The sequence below is a fragment of the Melopsittacus undulatus genome, chromosome 6 (genome assembly GCF_012275295.1).
Source record: "Melopsittacus undulatus isolate bMelUnd1 chromosome 6, bMelUnd1.mat.Z, whole genome shotgun sequence".
NCBI classification, from domain to species: Eukaryota; Metazoa; Chordata; class Aves; order Psittaciformes; family Psittaculidae; genus Melopsittacus; species Melopsittacus undulatus.
The window spans coordinates 30094782-30114641 of record NC_047532.1 but is presented as its reverse complement, the minus strand read 5'-3'; the positions used below and the strand labels follow the sequence as shown (position 1 = coordinate 30114641).

Here is a 19860-nt window from a genome sequence, read left to right as displayed (position 1 = left end):
TTGTGGTCCCTGTGGGCATTGCCTCCCCTCCCAGGCACCACTTTGTTGTATGCAGTCCCTAGGGGCTTCTTCTGCACCCTGGCATCCTTTCTATGGAGCTCCCGTGCTGGGGTGAAGCCCTCAGAAGCTCAGGGGGCAGAGCATTGGGCTGAACTACAAAGCCCCTGTACACCATTACTTTGCGCTGCCATAGATCTTGCTCCAGGAGAGTAGTTGTGGGGTAAAAGTCTGGCTTGAGGGAAGAGGAAAGGGTTTTTTTTTCCACCACATCCTTTTTGTGGGGAGGAGGTGTCACCCAGGCTTAGGTGGGTATCCCTGGGGTCTCAAACTCCTCCTTTGGCATGAGTTCAGACTGATCTTGCTGTGGTACGTGGTTGCCAACACTACGTTTCTCTTGCGGGACCAGCTCTCCAACCTCCTTGCAATGACTTCAGGTTTCCACCAGGTCATGTATATGCAAATGCAGTTTCACCAGCATCTCTCTCTGCTATATCTTTTATCCACTGAGGTGTCACAGGGGCTGGAGGCAGGAGGGAGGTGCAGGATTTGGCCAGCTCACAGGGTGCAGAGAGGGTGTTCCTTCATGTACCAAACCCTGAGGGCTTCTAAAGGAAGGGATAGCCTTGGGAATTAATTTCATACCCCAGATCAAAGGGTAGTGAAGGCAGTTTTTGTCCTTCATCCTCATCACACCTTGCAGGGTGTCGTTGATGCTCAGTTCAGGGCTCTTGAAGCTGCTGGGAAAGACAGCAGTCTTTGGCTTTGCAGCAGTGCAATCCACTTGTGTCATGGCCTCAAAACCTAGAAAGAGCACGTAAAGATGATGGAGGCTTTGAGATTGCTCTGAACTCTGCTGAGAGCAGGACTTAGACCTGGTGTCCCTGTCCCTTGGTGTCCCAAAGCAGGACCACTTCATTCTGCTGGGGTGGATGTCCCAATCCCACTAGCCCTGCCTTGGGCAGGGTTTGGACCCAAGAGCCTAGAGTACATCCTACTACTCATGATGCTGTCTGCAGAGAGGAAGGGATTGATTCACCAGCAGAAAAGGGCAAGAATGGGGTAAATTTATCAGGTAACTTACTTTCCATCAGCCGTTTGACCAGTGTATTAATTATGAAGTAGTCTCCCTCGTAAAGTCAGGTGGCAGTGCAAGCCTTCAGGGGCCTTTCCACTTAATTATAAATATTAATTTGCACGTCAGCCAGCCAGCCAGCCCCCTCCCTGCCCCAGATTTTGAGCTGAGATTAGTCTGTCTGAGCTGATCCCTCCCTCCCTCCACATAGCACACCCTGGAGCTGCCCTTTGCTGGGACAGCTTGTCTGCATGTGACTCCGCAGCAGTCCCTGATGGCAATGGTCAAGGGATACAATCAAAGGTTGATTGGATTATTGGGGGTTCAGCCTTTGCTTGTGGTCCCTGGTGTGAAGTCCTCTGCAGCATGCCCTGAGCTGTGTATGTTGCTCCTGAGGGCTGAGGCTTCAGGGTTGCAGGTGCTGCTCCTGATGGGAAGATTGGGACTGGAGTGGGTGCAATGTGCAGCCCCTGGCATGGGCAGTGGAGGCACAGTGGGTGCTGTAGTGTGTGATAGTGTCCAAATTCGGTGCTTGCTCTGTGCTAGTAAAAGAGCTTTGTGTAGGCAGGGTCTTTGAACATAGCTGATGGTTTACTCTGCTAAGTCCCATAGAGCAGAGAGTAATTTTAAATGTGATTTATCCCATTTTCTTTTCCTCCCCTGGGAAGAGAAATCCATAGGTGCAGGTCTTCAGCTGGAGGAGAAAGTGTGTGCTTTGCTCAGCTGCTGCAGGCTGGAGCAGTGCCTGAGGGCTGAGCAATGCAGCCAGCTCAAAGCCGGCAGGTGCGTTTGGTCCAGTGGGAGCTTGCTCCAGAACCTGTAAATAAATAAAACAATCATCCTGGTTGCAAACACAAAGCATTGCATTCCTCCCCCCTCCAGCATGTGTTTGTCTGCCAGTGGTTGCTCACTATTCAATTATACTTTTGGGGATTTGCATATATTTCCCATCCTGCCTCCTCTCTCATTTGCATTCTTCCAATAGCTCCTCTTTTCTCCACCTGAAGTGTCTCTTCCCCCTTTCCTCTGAAGAAGTAAAACTAACCCCTTTGCCTGGGTGACCTATAAAAACGCCTTCACTTTTTTCCCTTCTTTTTTCTCTAGTACATATGATGAAAAGCATGAGATCATTGGGATTTTTATAGCCCAATCTGGCAGCTTTTTTCAAATAACTTGGATGGTGAGATGTAATTTTAGTTTGGGTCCTTGCCTAAAAATAAAGAATAATTATTAGCACATCAGACATAGATATTGTAAATGATCGAAAAGGGTTTAAATTGTTCTACAGATACCGGAGCGCTGCCCTGGGTCAGCATGAAGGTCTGTCACAGCCCAAGTCTCACCTCTGTGCTGTGTATCCAGAGGAGCTACAAGAAGCTTTAAGATATGTCAATAAGTAAATCAAAAATGAGTCGTGTGGGGTGATATGGGTGGTGCTCTGAAGAAAAACCCAAACAACAAACACCCCCCTCCCCCCAAAGCATGCTTATAGTGTTAATAAGCCGTTAATAGGTGAGATGCTGAAGTCCAGAGCAGGATGGTGTGGTTTGAGCAATGTATTTGTTATTAGCTGCTCAGTCCCTGAGATGCCTTGTGGTTCTGGGATGGATGGGTTTGCTCCAGCAATGTGTGCTGCCAGTACATCTGCCCTCACCAGGGGGTGTGAAAGGATGTACGAGCACCTGTTTCATAGTGGTAGGTCATTGGTCAGGAAACACGTCTGCAGTGCAGATCTGTCTGGTGATCTGTCCAAACCTGCTTCTGAAAGAGCTCATGGTGTCCCTTGTCCCCCAGCAAGGACAAGGAGCATGTCACCTTGCCACAGAGGAGTCCCATTCTTAGCAGCTAATTTAGAGCACTGGGAAGCAGTGCCCTGAAATCGCCTGAACCTTGCCTGGAGGCTCAGCGGGACAGCTCCTGAGCCCTTCAAACAAATCTGGGTTAGCGGAGGACTTTGCAGCCAGGGCACTCTGCTCCCTGCTGCAGTGCTGGACCAGTAGTGCCTCAGGTGGTGGTCCTGCCCTGGGGAGGAGATGTGTCACAGGGCTGGGAGCTGTGAGGGCTCCACCTCTATCACTCTGCCTGGCTGTGTAGGACTATAGCTCATGTTGCTCTGTGGTGGTAGGAGAGAGCTGTCAATCCTGCCCTGCTGACAGGAGCCTTCTAGCTGGCAAGCCCTTGGAAGAAGGGTTGGAGCCTGTATCCAGTCCAGGAGTATCTCTGGCCTGGAGACACTCAGTCCTGACTGGAGTCTGTGCAGGGGCTGCAGATGCCTTTTTCCCACCCCTCTGGGAGGCTTTTTGGAGCCCAGGTGTTGGAAGATGTAGAGCAAAAGCTGAAGGAGGACCTCTGGGTCTCCAGCACAGTGTTGGGTGCTGTGTGTCCTCTACGCTGGTATTTTGGGGAACGTTGGCAGGTTATGTGAAAGAGATAAAAGCACTTGTGCTCTTTCCCACATGCTGTGGAGTGGCCTTGCTTTATCATAGCTATTGATTTTGATCTTACAACCAATTTAACAACGCAGCTCTCCCCAGCCTTTGGGAGCTCCTGACTTAATTAAGTCCCTTTTCTGCTCTCCCATCAACTCTGTGGGTAGTGGTGGCTGGTCACGGGCTGGGACATGGAGGAAAGGGAAATGCTATTAAGGGTAAAAGATCCTGCATATATCAGGATAAGCAGCCTGGTACACGGAGACTTGTGGATGGTGCTGGAGTGATCCCAACTGCTGCTGGTGCTGGGCTTTGCAGCTGACCCCTTGCTCTGGGGCAGGGAGGAAGAGGAGACTAGGAAAAGGAGTTGAAGCAACCTGGTTTGCCAATGTGAAAGCATTTCTACTGTCAGGGTACCCTAGGAAACCCAGCCGCCTTTTTGGAGGGGCAGGTACCTGCAGTACCTCAGGGAGAGGGGGAGAGAAAGTGCTAATTGCTCAGAGCGCCAGAGAGCTGCTCTGGCCTGTAATTAGATGAATTAGTGGAACAATGACCCAATTTCCCTCAGTTTTAAGATTACTGCAAACAACCCTGAGGTTGCTGCCTCCTCCTGTCCTGCTCTCCTCCCCATCCCCTTCACTCTCATCCCCTGCTCCTCTACTGCAGTCCTCACTACTCCTCTTTGGCCAGCACCTGGGGACTGAGCCCAGATGGGAGAGGAGGCCATGAGCTCTAGCACTGCTGTCTGTGCTCCTGCAGCTCTGCCCAAGCTGCAGCATCTCCATCCCTCCAGCAAGTTCAGGGGCTCTGAGTGTTTCCACTGCTGGACATGGTATGCACCACCTTGCTTCTGCCCCAGTTTGTTTTCCAGATGGGCTTGAAAAAACTCTTGTATGTTAGAAGAAAACCTCTGGAGTCCTTCCTGTGCCTGCTGATTGCCTTCCAAGGTCATCAAACTTTTATTACTATAGATTTTTGAATGCGTGTGAGGTTTTCGTCTTCTCAGCAATCCCAGAGGTGGAATTCCAAGGAATCTCCATGTGTGGAAAATGCCAGAGCAGCTGATGGATAAGGGTGCTGCCAGGGGAGCGGGGTCACCATCAAGGGAGCAAACCCCATCTCTGGGTACCACCTGCCTGGAATGGAGGTTAAACGCATGTAGCTGTGATGAGCTCGCCATTAGCAGTGTTGAGACCACAAAGTGTGATTTCATGGCATGGGTTATGGCCAGCACTGTGGTTTAGGGCTGTCCCCAGCCATCCTGCTATGTAGGGGGCATTGAAAGGGAGCTTCCAGGGCTGGGTGGCCCCTGGGTGACTTTGGTTGACCATAGTGTCCCATGAGCTTTGATGCCAGCATCAGACAGGGCTCACTGGCCATGTTGCCTTTGGGAGGCAATGAATCTTTGTCCTTGCTGAGGCATATGGTCTTCCCCAGCCTAGTGTGAGAACATGGTTATTGGCACTACCAGGGTGGCCGAGGCCTTTGCCTGGGCTAACTCTTGCTCTCTTCTTGTCTGCCTGCAGCATCCTCGCCACCGCTGGGACACACTTCAACACCCATGTGGACCTGCGGACGCTGAGGGCCGTGCGCGTGCTCAGACCTCTGAAGCTCGTCTCAGGCATCCCCAGTAAGTTGAATGCTCCTGGTCTCCATCCCGGGGTGTCCGCACCTATTCCTGGCATTCTTCAGCATGAGAGGGGTCCTTGTGTCACTTCAAAGATGTAGGGTGAAATCAGGGAACAGCAGAACAAACCTCCCCATGTAGTGGGAACTCTAGGGTGGCAGCATTTAGTGTCCCCGGGTGGCATTTCCCCCTGCCCAGCCTACTCTGTGCTGGCACAAGGCTGAGCTCAGCAGCTCTCTGGGGCCTTCCAGCAGCTCTGCTTCCTTGGCCAGAAGGCGGTGGGTGGATCCTTTCAGGACTGAGGTTTATTCAGGGGAGATTTCAGTTTTCTGCAAGATTTCATCTGCTGGCACGGGGATAAATAAAGAAACTAGGCTGCTGCCGACACCGGTCCTCCCATCCCTCCTGCCTTAGGCACTGGTGAGGCGATGTGCTGGATCCATATCATGGGGCAATGAGGGAGGAGGAGTTGCAAGGGGCACGTCCCACCAAGTCCACAGCCAGGACCAGGTCCAGAAACCAGCCATCCTAGAGCCTTGCTCTGCAGCCTGGCCCTCCCTGCTCCCCCTTGGGATGGTGCTTTCCTCCATGGTCCTCAGTCCTCCAGACTATGCTGGCCTCTTTGCATCTGGCAGATGACTGTCCATCCTCTCTGCTTACTGTTCTTTTGCCAGGGGCGGTGTGGACATGTCCAAGGCAGGGATTTATATGACCATGCTGAACTGTGCCCTTTCTTCCTCCTTCCAGGCCTGCAGATTGTGCTGAAATCCATCATGAAGGCCATGGTGCCTCTCCTCCAGATTGGCTTGCTGCTCTTTTTTGCTATCCTCATGTTTGCCATCATTGGTCTGGAATTCTACAGTGGGAAGCTGCACCGAGCCTGCTACACAAACAATTCAGGTGGGGAAAAGGGCTCTGCTCTTGCTTTACATCCCACGGGTGGCAGACACCTGAGATAAACACAAGTAGCTATTGTGGGAAGCCCAGGACCAAGAATATCCTTTGTTTCATGCACACAAGGCATCACCCAGCTGTGTTCAGGATGTCCCATTTTCTTATGGGAGCAGTTTGTGTGCAGCCAGTGCTAGTCTCAGCAGGGTCCTCTGCTCTGCCCCAATCCCATCTGTGTTCAGGCTTTTCTCCTCATCTGTCCCCTGCTTCTCTCTTACTTCTGCCTCCTTTGGCTCTCTTCTGTGTGCTTGCAGGTGAACTGGAGGAGTTGGACCCCCCCCATCCATGCGGGGTGCAGGGTTGCCCCCCAGGCTATGAGTGCCGGGAGTGGATAGGTCCTAATGATGGGATCACGCAGTTTGACAACATCCTCTTTGCTGTGTTGACCGTCTTCCAGTGCATCACCATGGAAGGGTGGACCACAGTCCTGTACAATGTGAGTAGTGCTGATCTGGTGTCTCAATGGACAGTTGGATATGGGGATAGGGGGTTGGAGATGGTATTGTATGTGCTGGAAACCTGTAAGATCCTGAGTTCCCTTTGTGATGGGGATGGGATTGGTCCTTCCCATTTGGATAGGAGATGAGGGAAAGAGAGGTGTGTGTTACATGTCTCTGAGCAAAGGGAGCAATAAGGGTTTGGCCTCCATCTCTGGACTGGTTGTACAACCCATTGCAAGAGTGAAACCTTGTGGACATGGGCTGCAGCAACTCTCCTGCTTGAGGGGTGTCCCTGGGAAGGTATCCTCCCTTCCCTCCTCCTCCTCTTCCTGGGGATGTGATTACTGGGCACTGCACATTTGCTCTCCCTGCAGACCAGGTGGTGGATGTGCCTGCATTCCTGGTTGCCTGGGAAGGCACGGGAGCTGGGCTTGGACACCCTCCCTAAGGCAGAGGCAGTGTTTCCATGGCTGACAGGGAACTGAGATCTTTGCTATTCATGCTGCAAACATCTGTTGGTCCTGAAAAGGATGACTGTGCTTGGTTCCTGTGGTTTGCAGCTACTTGAAGTTGCCAATGCCTAATCCATTGGGGTGCTCAGGGAGCAACTTTGGGGCAAAGCTGGAAGCAGGAAAAAAGCTATAAGCGATCACAAAGTGCAGTATCATTGTGGGTGGCTGACCATATACAAATGTTTTAGTTTATGGGCTAGAAGCAGCCATGCTAGTTCTGTTCCCAGCCTAATTTCAGCATCAATTTTGGTGTCATTGCTCTGGGAATGTTCTTATACCATGGTTCCCATAATGCCCAGAGATTTGCAGAGTGGCATTGCTCTGCAAGAGGCAAATTGGATATCTTGTGGTGGGGAAACATAGTTTGACAGTTACTTTGTCATCAGCAGAAAGGCTGGCTTTTCACTCCAGGTGAAGGCACTATACTGCCAGTGTTGGGGTCCCCCTCCTGCTCAGTATATTGTAGCATCCTTCTGGGGGTACAGGATGGTGTGTGCAGGCAGATAGATTGTGAAACTTAGACTGGGTTAGAAAAGGAAGAATTCATGGCAAGGGTTTGGTCTTACTATGAGTATTTGGTTTTCCTCTTCCTAAAGGAGATGGTGGTGTTAGGATCTTGCTGCTTCTGGAGGGGAATTAGGCAGGATTGAACCACCTGGCTGTTCAGGAGGATAAAAGACCATTTCTTGGCTGCTTCTGGTGTATCAATGGGATTAGAGATTTAACTACACCACCTATTGCCCAGGCATAACTGATTATAGCATGAAAGGGGATTTCTACTGCCTGGCATTTCATTCCCCTGCTTTTAGCATGCTGGGCAGCTGCTGCCTGCTCACACCACCCTACGGCAACCTGTGCATGCCCAGCACTGCCTGCGGCTGGTGCCACCAACCTGCCCTGCACCTTGTTTCTTGTGTTAGTGACTGCAAAAGCCAGGGGCTGCTTCCATCAGTGCAGTGCTCTCCATGTCCCCTCCTCCTCATCCTTTGGTGCCTGAAGCAATTGGCAGCAGCATGCCCTGTGCTAGAGCTCCAGCTGAGGTGTGCAAGGAGCCTGTGAGCTACATGGACAGGCAATTTATGGTCTGATTGACCTTGAGGGTTTGTACTGGCAGCTCCCAAGAAAGTCTGGTGACCTTCTGTTTGAGATGTCCTTACCGAGAAAGCTGAAGCTGATCCATTCGGTGTCTGGGATTTGCTGATCCAACATTTGGATTTTATTGGAGGGTAGGAATGGGAGATGTTGGTGGGGGCTCTGAAAACCACGCTCTGCAGGACCTACCTTGCAGGATACCCTGTTTACCACCACAACTGCTAAACTGGGGGCTCTCTAGGACATTTGTTGGGGCCACAGTCCTGAGATCCAAATAACCTTCCCAGCACCAGTTGCACTGCCAGGCAAACATGCTCTGTCATGGCCAGGACCATAAAGTGCCTCCTTTTCCTGCTCCTCTGCAAAGAACCAGCTATTACTTACCTGTAATAGAAAGGATTAAGGACCTTCATTGGCTTTTAATTGCATAAGGATTGGGGCCTTGGTATAATAAAATGCTGCTGATTCACTTTGGGAAGCAGTGAGGGACAGATGCTGTTCCCAGCACTGTTGGGTTGTGTCTCCTGCCCTCCATGGGGACACAAGCTGTCTTTCCTCTGGGTTGCAAAGGCTATGGGTGGTCAGGCCTTTCTCTGCTTGGAGGCAGCAAAATGGGCTTTTACCTTTTTATTTTTTTTAATAGAGCAATGAGGGATACACATGGGGGATACAGTGCCTGAGGGATGCAGGGATGGAAAGCCACTGGGATGTACTGCTGTCACCTTCATTGCTAGGAGCAGCAAACCAGAGCAGGCTCCCACTGCTAGCAGTCATGGACCTTGCCCAGCACATGCCCCAGGTTTGGGGGAATCGGTGTGGGACCCTGCTTTCCCGCTGGAGTAAAGTGATGGGAGGCTGCATCCTTGCAGGTTAACACCACACAGGAGAGTGAGATAGCAGGAAAACCACTTTAGCAGGCTCTCAAATTGCTTACTTATAGTATTCCCTTGTGTATTGTGTATATAAGTGTATATATGTATCGTGATTTTAAGATCCATTTTTCCACTGTTTACCATGTCTAGAAGGCATGGCTCCTGGAATTTGTAGATATCATCACAAAAAGCTAATTGGACCCATATTCCTTTCCATGTGTGTCATTTCATGAATGTGATTGCCTTCAGTCTTGTTTTCATCAGCCTTGCCTGCTGTATTGCTAAGTAGAAATCACACTACGGGTAAAAAAAAAAGGAGAAAAAGCCTCGAATTGTGGGGTTTTATGGCTTTTCCATCTCCCATCCCTGGAAGCCTGAAGGAACTAATTTGTTTTGGAGGGAAGGTTCAGATTTGTGGATCCTCTGGCTGTCTCTGTGGTCCAAAACAGGGTCTAAGGAGTATTTTGCTCTTCTTATACTGGAGCAGATGCCCCTTCCCTGGACTGGCTTGAGACCAAACCTGATTTCTGTAGGGACCAGAGAGAAATACAATGCTGGCACAGAGGCTCATTGTCCTACTTCTTCACCTCTGCAGGCGTGCCAGTACGAGGCACAGTCTGGGTGGCAGTTTTGTCACTAAACAGTGATGCTGGGATCTGGAGGGGGAGGAGGGGTGGCAGGGCTGGTGAGGGGCTGCTAGTGTGTGCTGTGGGGCTGGCTGGACACAGCACAGGCACTCGGTGGTGCTGGTGGCTTCAGGTGCTCAGCCTGGCTTCCCTGGTCCCAGAGAACTAACAGGAGAGGAGTTTGAAATCATTATTTCCTCAGAAACACTGACTCAGGGGGCTGTATTTATTCACTGAGACTGTTTATTTGCTTTTCCATTTGGAAGCGCTCAGCCACTATGGTTGCAGGTAGTGAGGAGGAGATTAGCTTGCTGGGGCTGCCATTCTCCAGTTCCCCCCATGCTACTGGGAGCTGAGATGAGAATTAAAACACTGGTGGCAGGCATGTGGTGGGGCTGTGGGCTGGCCTGGTGGCCTCTGCAGGGAGAGGGGTCAGCCCTGCCTGTCCTGGCTGGGTCCCTTGCTGGAGCACTGCTCTGTGCTCTCTGGAGCTGGACACCAGCCACACAGCACAGGTACTACAACCCTCAGTGTGTGGTTAGTGCAGAACACCACCACAAGTCCATGACAAAATGTGCTGTTTATAGGTGCGGACACAATGCCAGTGCGGGCAGATGCCTGCAGGGGAGCTAGGGCTGCCTGCTTGTCTTGCCAGCGTTGCTCGCGGGGTCTGAGGCTGCTTGTGAGATGCAAGCAGTTGCAGCTCTGAGCAATTGCAAAGGAACATGGGTACAAGCATGGGCAAATGTCTGGCCATGTTCCTGAGCACCCCTTTTTCACGCCAGGAGAGGCTCCAAGCTCTTCACAGGACCAGCATAGCCAGTGCAGAGAATCAGAGCCTGCTGTTGGGGAAAGGCTGTTTCCCTGCATGGATCTTGCCATCAAGTTGAATTCCTGTTGATCCTAATGTTTTGGCTCCAGTAAATTCTAAGAGTTGGAGCAGCCTGCAGACAGGCAGGAGTGCTTGCATGGCAATGATAACCAAGCTGCAGCTGGGCCAAAGACTGGCTTGACTTTGGACAGGACAGTAGCTATTAGCAGCGATGGGTAAACATTTGCCTCCTAAGCACACACATTAAAGCAGCACTGGAAGAGCATCCATGCTGCTAATTAAAAATGCATGGCAAGGCCTAATGGGAGCTAGCTGACCACAGATGCGTGCTATGAACCCAAAAGGCCTCTTGTGGCGCAAGGGATTGGGACTGTAGGGAAGCAGGAGGGCAAAAGTTACAGGAAGCCTTAGGAAATGTCAGTGCCGAGTGTTGGGAGCCTTCTGGGAGCTTTTGCAGCAAGAGAAGAGTGTTTGCTGAGGGAAGGGGAATCAAATCCTTGGCAGCATCCAAAATACCTTCTAAAATGCAGTAGTTGTGGGCAGATCTGTGTGCTGTAGCCTCAGGGGAGGTGGTGTGTGCAGGTCCTGTAGCCCTGTGCAAAGCTTAACAGCCGCCTGCAAGCAGCCAGGCAGTTGCAAATGTTCTGGTTAGGTGCGAAGCACAAGCTGTGCATGCAGAGCCCGGCAGCAGAGGCTCTGCAAGAGCCACTGCAGAATGCGAGCTGCTGCAAGGAGCAGGGTTTGCAGCAAGTGTGACTCAACCACCACGTGTGGCCAGGAGGATGTACAGGGAGGACATCCTGCAGGAGTGCTGATGCCTGGTGCCACCATAGTGTGTGGGATCCCCTCTAAATGTGGGGTGGAAAAGGACCAAGAGGAATCTCACGCAGAGGTTGGGGTTTCACGAGCTGGGTGTTCAGAAGTTGGCCTGGGTTTGACTATGAAGTACCAAACCTGAGATTTGCAGGAGGTAGGTTTTCAGGTGTGGTGAAACGTCCATCCTTTTTGAAATGGGGACTGTACAGGTAGCCTTGATTTGGGGCGCTGGGAAAGGGAGATATGTTGAATCACTGTGTGTGCTGGAGCACATGGATCAGAGATGCGTGTAAGGCTTGGCTATCCTGCTCCCTGACAGCTCCCCAGTTGCAGTAGTCATGTGGCCTCAGGGAGGCTCAGGGGAGGAATCTGTTGCAAAGCAGTTAATTTTCACAGTGTGTGTATGTAGAAAATTGCTCATTGTTCATTGGCGTAAATTCCCAGGGTGTCGTGGTTGTCCCTTGGGATGCTCAGCACTCATCTAGTCTCCCTGAAGCACCTACATGTGAACAGTGTGAGCATTGTGCAGGTCTGGGTGGGTTTCGCCTCTTGCCTTTTGGAGAGCAAGGGCAGTGCCTGGGGCAGCCAGGGAGCAGAGGGATTAATGACTCGGCCAGAGAAGAATTGCTCCTTTTGAGGTTTTCTCAGACCTGAGATAAGCTGGGAAACTTGCATGAGCCTCAGTGCTTCCAGGTGCTGCTGCAGATCCTCTGGACATTGGCTCCTGCACCTAGGGTCCCTAGTCCCAGAGCAGGAGCTGCAGCAGTGCCAGCCATGTGCTGAGGGTTGCAAAGACCCCAGGAAAGGCTGGCAATGCAGTGATCCCCCCAAAACAGCACTTGCCCTGACACCATGGTGATGGGCAGAACACTGGAGGAGCTCAGTTCATCAGTGGTCTCGCAGCTGGTGGCTAAGCCTATTGTGCTGCTCCTTAGGGCACTGTGGAGGGTAAAGCTGTGAGTGTGAAGCTGTAGTTGTGGCTCCTATGCAAGCAGCAGTGCTGGCTAGAGGTGATCTCTGGGGAGGGGAGGAGAAGGGAGAGAGGCTGGAGAGCAGAGGAGATGGGAGAGATGATGAAAGAGGGAAACCGCTTGGCTTTTTAGCCCTCAGTGCTCTGAGACGATGCCAGGCTCTCAAGCTGGAATGCTTGCAAAGGGGAAAGGAGTCCCTTCTTGTGTGTTTTAAATTAAAACCCAACACACACAAAATATCCTGTTGGGGAGGTATGAAAATTTAATCAACACCCAGTGCTCTTAGCAGCTTGGTAGCAAGCACAGATTTTAATGCCTCTGCAGCTATTCCTGGTGGCTCCTGGCCATGCGGGCAAAGCAGGCTGTGCTCTGTGCCTGGCGGGGGGCACAGGGGCATCCAAAAAGTCCCCAGCACTCCTGTCACTGCAGGACAGAGCCCCTTCCTGTTTCCTTCTCTGAAACGTTAAACACTGAGTGTTTTAGATGTGACTAAGTTAGCTAGGACTTCAGAGAGAATACTTCAAATTCCAGCCTGAAGGTTTAAAACCTTCCTAACTTTATGAAATGAGATAGTTTTCCCCACATGGCTCATGTTGGTGCCCAAGCTGGCATCTCGTGTGCTGCCAGCCGTGGCTGCTGGAGCCCATCCCTGACAGGCACGAGTGCAGCCGCCAGTCTGCTTTACCCTCTTCTCCCTTTGGAAGGAATGGCTCTTTCTCTGTGCTTAGCAAAGCCAGACCCTTGCCAGCTTGCCAAATGTTTCAGCCTTTTTTTTCCTCCCTTTTCCCTCTGTGTGTGTGTGCTGAAATGACACAGCAAGAAACAAACTATGTCTGCTGGATCCCCAGCTTTGCAGGCATGTTCTGTCAAAAGCTCCCTGCCCACCCCCTCCTTGCTCCTAGACCATCTGCTGGCAGGAGCTGGGGAGCCAAGGGGTTGTTGGAGGCATTGATGCTTTGGCCCTGATGCTCCAGTACTGCCCAGCAACTCCAGGCTTAAGGATGGGAGGTGGGAAAGGGGTCTTGGTGCTGCCTGGTCTCACATTGCTCACCTTCATTAAGCCCAGGACCTGTAATTTCATTAGCAAGTTTGGTACTTGAAACTGCCAGTAAGGCTTTGCAGAGCTGTATCCATGCCTCTATTGGTGCACATGTTGCTGTGCATCAGGACTGGATTGTAGGAAGATTGGGGTCAGCTGGGGTTCTTGAGTGAGGTGCATGGGTCTCATGCCTTGAGCATCACAGCTGGAGCTGGGAATGTCCCTTCATCAAAGGAAGCATCATGGGGCCCAAGCTGCCTCTCTGGGCTTGCAGCATACTCAAAGCAGGGATCCAGCCTGGCAATCACCAGCCCCCACTGAAAAACAACCACAAGGCTGATGCCATGAAAACCATGCCCTGCTGCAGCATGCAAGCTCTGGGTCCAGGTGGGCATGGACTGAGCCCAATGCTAAGGGTCTTGCACTAGTTGCACTGGTGCTGTCTTAGCCAAGCACTGGGTCTAATGAAGACTGAGGAGCTTTGCAAATACTCCATCAAGAGAAGTTTATTCTACCTGTGGGGCAGTTAGTGGGTGCCCACATCAGTGGCTGGAAGGCTGAGGAGGAATCAGGTGTGGGGGAGAAGGTTGGAGTTCTGGAGCAGAGGTGAAGGCAGCTGAGAGGTCACAGTGAAGGATGACTGGGGGGGGGGGGGGGGGGGCAGAAGAGGAGGAGGAGGCATGTATGGGAACTGGGTTGTGAATCAGTACGAGGGCAGTTTCTCAGTGAATGAGAGGAGAACTGAACAAACATTGTTCTCTGCCTATTTCAGATGCTTTGAAAAGACTTTATTTTAGTAACTTCTAGCAATGTATTTATTACATTCTATTTAGAAAGCAGAAAAATGCAGTATTTTGTTTTTTTTTTCCTGTTTCCTCATCCCTTTCCCTCCCCCCCACATACACAGACACAAGTATGCCTATGGGCTTTGTTTAGATTCATGCACCCTTCTGCTAGGACTCCTGCCTGCTGCCTGTCCCCAGCACCTCAGAGCACCACATGTCAGCGAAAGGCACTGCTGCAGGCACAGCCTTGGGCAGGAGGTGCCCACCCTGCATGGAGACTCCAATACATGGCCATGTCAGGATATGTCTTGCAGTAGGCCAGCTTTGGCCCTGCAAAGGAAATGTACCAGTTTCCTCATTAACCTGATTCGGGAAAGCAAAGCATTTTCATCGAGATGTTGTCCAGTGCTGGGGTTGCTGATGGATACCAGGCAGGGCTTGCGGGGAGTGAAGCATGGCCCTGCATGCAGGAGATTAAATTACTGCTATTAAAGGAAAGAAACAGATCTGTTATTGTGCTGGGGAGAGTAGCAGCAGGTGTCAGGGTCTTGAGGGAACTGGTTAGGCCAGGGAATCTGCTGTAAGGTATTTTTTAATTATCTTTTTTTCCTTTTTTGCTGGGGTATGAAGATCTTGTGCCTGTTCCTGCTGGCCTGCGTGTGTTTCTCAGCTGGATGCAGCTGTGGTTTGCAGGGAGGAGCTTGTCAGGGGCTGCAGAGATGATGCTGGGGGGGATGCCATTACATGTGGCAGGGGCACAGAGAGTGTGTCACCACCAGGCAAAGAGTTGCCGAGCCAAGGTTTTCACATACAAATCGTGGAAGTTGGGGATATGTTGTGTTTGCTGTCCAAGCAGGACTGCTCTCTCCCCACACCAGGTAGTGAGCCCTTGGGAAGTGCTGGGGGAGGCAGGCACAGTGCCCAGGGCAAAACCTTCTGAGATAGCAGCTTTCACCTTCATCCCCACACCCCTTTGCTACGACTGCAACCTGGGGGAGCAGACAGACCTCATCTGCCCAGCCATGAGGTTTGGGACAATTTGGTCACCCCATCCTTGCCCATTAAAGCCTGCCTGCAGTGCAAGCAAAGCCATGGTCCCTTTGGGAGCTGTCCATGGACTAGGATGGAGATTCCTGGCAGAGGACAGTGATGAGAGCAGGATGGGGCCACCCATGCTGCTGGAGGTCCTGTGCATTTTGCACTGCAAACATGTTGCAGCCAGTTGGTTGCAGTAATGAATGTGTATTACCCCAATCTAATTATGTGCTGTTTAGTGTGTGCCCTTGCTGTTAGCCAAACTGGACATGGAGGTCTCCAGGACACATCTCCTGCTGGGAAGGGCAGAAAGCTCCCCTCCTCTCCAGAGAAGTGGGAACTCAGGCCTGTTACTAGACACTAGAGAATCAACAAGGGTGGATCTCTGTGTGAATGTAGTCCAGTAGCTCCCTGGGACCTGCTGCTCTCTAAATGACTTGGATGCTCACAGCCTCAGTCCCCTGTCCCCCCTCCTGAGCTGGTGAGCAGTGAGTAACCATTAAAGGCACCCTGCACAGGCAGAATGTGCTTTCTGTTTATTTTTAGCTAGGAGAGACTGAATTTGTGCTGATTTTGGTTCCTTCCCCCCTCCCCCCCCCCTCCCTATAGCAAAGAAATCCTAAAGTTTCCCATGCAAACGCAGCCCGAGGGAGGGTACGTGTGGGCTGCGAGCTTGTGCTTTGCATTTGACTTGGGTATATATTTAGATTTCTTTAGATTTCTGGCCCCCTGAGTGAGATCTGCTTCTGCAGCTCCCTGTGCCTTTTCCCGCCCTTTGGAAAAAAAAAATTCCCAACAAAAAATCCACAAGAGCTGCCAAAAGAATAGCCCTGTGCTGGGGATTGAGAAATGGGAGCTGGTGGGAGCTCCTTCACCAGGTGGGGACCTACCGTGCCAGCTCTGTTACCCCATGAGGGTCCAGCTCCCACGTCTTGGTAGTGTCATTTATATAGGCTTGGAAGCTTCTTTGGCTGCAGGATGCATTGTGTCCAAGATGTCACTGTGGTGGTTCGGCTCCAACTGGGAGTCTCCACCAGAGCTTTGACATGAGAAGCACCCTTGGGTGTGTAGTCCCATGGTGAGGCTGTGGCTTTTTAGTCTTCACCGAAAAGCTCACATTAGTTGTGTTTGTGTCTTGGGTATGCCTGGAAGCAGTAGCAAATGTGTTTCTTGGTCTTGTGGGCATGGGAGAGTTTGGGTGGTGGTGAGTTAGGCTGGTGGGGTGCATAAGGAAAAGGTGGTTGTGTTAAAGGGAAGAAGCAACAAAGTTAGGTGTCAAGTAACTCCTCTGTTTCCCAAAGTGCTTGAGTGAGTGGTGGGACCTGGTCTGCTGCACTGGGAGCCTAGGGCAGAAGTCAGGAATTTCTTCATTAAAGGAGTTATGGTGTCTGTGTAATTTGTGGATTAAACTGCATGGTCTACCCTGACTTCTGCATATGACGACCTCCTAGTACCTTCAGCAAAGGGGAAAAAACATCTGGGAAGATGCAGCGGACAGAGGTGATGAACCATGGCCTACGAGGGATATTAACAAAAAGTGATGCTCCAAAGGGATGGGGTAAAGGGCTATTCAGTGAAGACAACTGCATCTTGGTGCTGGAGAAGCTGGGAAGTTCTCTGGGAGCCGCCAAAAGTTATGTTGACACAGACCTCATGAAGGGTGCTCAAAGGGACAATGAGCAGTTCCCTACCTCTGCAGATGGAAGCAAGGCATAGTGAAGCAGTGGCTGGGGAGATTTGGGCATGGCTTTGGTCAACACAAAGACAGAGGCAGCAAAAGGCTGTATGGTGGGAAAGGATATGGCCATGACTGCAGCCAATGGGGAAGCCAAGTGCTGAGACCCCATCAGCCCAGTGCTTGGGATGGCTTCCCCCTCCCCATGTTCAGAGGGAGCTGGCACATGAAATGGCAGGTCTGGTAACAAGTATTTTTAACAACTCCATCAAGTTGGGGGAGGCACCATCTGACTGGAGAGTAGTGAATGTGATGCCTATATTTAAAAGTGGGGGGAGGAGGGGAAAAAACTAAGGCAGGCAGGAATAGGATTGTAAGCCTGACCTCGATTACATGCCTTTTTGGAACAGATTTGGAAAGCAAAAGAGGAAAATGAATCATGGGTTTGCCAAAGGTAGGTCACTCCGGGCTAACCTGGCATCAGAGTCCTGGAAACATGTAAAGCTGCTCTTTGTAGTAAAACTTTTGCTCTGGGAAAGTGTTAATGAAGAGGAGCTCTGTGAGGCTGGCAGAGAAGTGAGCAGCATTGGGATGGGGCTGTGTGGTGTTGAGGGGATGTGGTGACCGGTGGGGCTCCTCAGGGATGAGTCATTGGCTTTCCATGCTGGCTTCCCGGCACTTCAGGGACGGAGGCTGCCACCCTGGGCTGGAGGAGATTGAGAGCTGGAAGAAGAGATGTGGGATGCAGTGTGAAATGGAAAGCCATGTGTTTGTTGTGGACCAGCAAATATATCTCTTCAGAGCCCAGGTCTCTCTGATGGGAAGTAGCAGTGTGGAGGAGGAGGGGATGAGCGAGTGACCACAGTAACAGTGCTGAAAGGAGAAGGGAGGTTTGCAAGCAAGGTGGCAAAGTCTCACTAACATAATGCAGGGATGGGACCCAACAGCATTGCTCCCTTGGCTCTCCTGTGTCCAGGGAAAATGAACTGAGCCTGGACTGTAGTAGGAAAGGGGCTACTAGTTAAAATAGGGAGGGAGAGACAATCATGCAAGAGAGAACAGGAGGAACCTTGCTTTGGCTAACAAAGTAGAGGCTGGGAATAGCCATGATTGCTGTCTATAAATACTTCAGAATGGGAAATGGGAAGGAGAACTGTTATTTCAGCCAAGGGCCAATGCTGGCAAAAGAACGAATGGTATATAAAATAACCACAAATAAATTTAGGCTGAAAATTGGAGCAGCCATTAGAGCATTTGTTTGAGGAGCCTTCCAGTGGGAATAGTGAGTTTTTAAGGTAGAGTTGACAAAATCTGGGGGAGATGGCATGACGTATAAGAGGGAGCATGGTGTGTGTCAGAGCATTGGGGTTGAGAAGACACATGGCCAGGCATGGTGGTTCCTTTGGTTTCCTGGGTAGATGTGCTTCCGCTTTGGGAGTGGAGAGATGGGAATACATTCACTTATTTGTGTATGTATGCACATGCACATGCTCTTCTGTGTTCTGATGCTCTGCTGCACTAGGTGCTTTGTGGTCATGCTCTCTGCCACAGGCTAGAAGAAGCAGTGGAAGATGCAGAGCCTGTGAAATGCCAAGCCCCTCGCATTTCCCAAACAAGCCCTCTTGTCCCCCCCCTGGCTGGGACCTCTGAAGCCTGGGAGCTGCAAAGGCACTGGAGCAACTCTTCCAGCTCCATGGGGAATACAAGTTTTGGCAGTCAGAGCAGCTGAGATGGTCTGGAGCCACCGCAACCTGGCTGGGCTCACTAGCTCCTGGTTTTGTAGGGAGTGTTGGGATGTGTGCTGGGAAATGTTGTCTTTGCAAAGCTGGCACCAGGCAGGGGTACTTGTGTGGCTGCTGAGAGCAGTACTGTTCCTGGGGCTGCTGGCAATGTCATGGGTGGCTGGGACCATCCCTAAGCTCACTGTGGCCAGTTGTATGTGGGGGTCTATGTGGAGTACTCAGCTCCCCATCCCCTCCCCTGCCTCAGCAGTGCCCTTCCTGGTATCACTGGCTGATAACCCTGGGAGGATTGCCCTCTGGTCCATCACGTTGTCCCTGTCTCTCCCTCCACCTCCTGCTGAGCACTGCTGGAGAGGAGGCCAAAGGAGGAGTGGCTGTAGACCAGCCCTGGGGAAGATGTCTTTTTCATCCATAGGAACAGAGTTCATCTGTCTTGCATCCCCTGTACCAAGGACCTGGGGGAAAACCTGTGTTTTTTTTGGCAGGAGCCAGTTTCAAAAGCAAGCAATCCTGACATGGGTGACAGGTACACAATGGCATCTCAGGAGGGAGCTGAAGCCATCCAAGGTTTATGGGTTCATAATCCTTGAATACTATTGCCACAGCAAATGGTGCTGTTACAGCAGAGTGTGGTGGCTTGGGTGTCTTTGGAGAGCGATGATGAGTGTTTCCTATGCATCATTCCCACCTTCCTGTGGCCCTGAGGAAAGGGGCTGATAGAGAACTGGGGCTCTTGAAAGCACAGGACTTTGGGAAGATGGTTTTCCCAGTGCTGGAGGAGGAGGGTGGTGAGTCTTTCCAGATGCCTTCCCCAACCTCAAAGCCCTTATTGCTGCTGTGTGCCAGGCACTCCTTGGCACTGGGGCCTCTGCTCACAGCATCCCTCTGCCAGTGCTGTGGTCAGTACCTGCAGAAGGATGTGCTGGCATCACCCTTCCTGTGTTGGGCTTAGTGTCAGTGTGGTGGGGACACCTGACTGAGGCTCCCACTGGTGCCTTGGTGACCAGAGGGAGACTCCTGCATGGTGGTTTTCTCTCCCCCTTGGAGATACACTTCTCCCCTTGAAGAGCCTCTTCTCAGCTCCTGCACTGGCCAACCAGGAGATGTGGTGCCAATGACTCAGACAAAGATGAGGGCTTAATTAGCACGGGGAGGGGGGGGGGAAGAGAGGGAAAAGAGAGTCTTTCATTGCAACAAGATTGATACCACCTCCCCCAGACAGTCACGTTCTGCCGCATCACCCTCCAGCCTGGCGTCATGTGCACTGTGCCTGACACCAGAGGACAAATGGGGCCTGTGAAGTGGCTGCAAGGTACAGAGGGGCACTGCTTTTATTAAAAGACT

General features: G+C 51.4%; 1 protein-coding gene across 1 annotated transcript in view; it reads left to right on the top strand.

The window, feature by feature from the left end:
* Positions 1-19860, top strand: part of CACNA1E (calcium voltage-gated channel subunit alpha1 E) — a 95137-nt gene that overhangs the window by 15280 nt on the left and 59997 nt on the right. The window contains exons 5-7 of the mRNA XM_034064406.1: positions 5028-5131; positions 5876-6028; positions 6334-6515. Coding sequence (XP_033920297.1) covers positions 5028-5131; positions 5876-6028; positions 6334-6515 — 439 coding nt within the window. The remainder of the gene's footprint in view (positions 1-5027; positions 5132-5875; positions 6029-6333; positions 6516-19860) is intronic.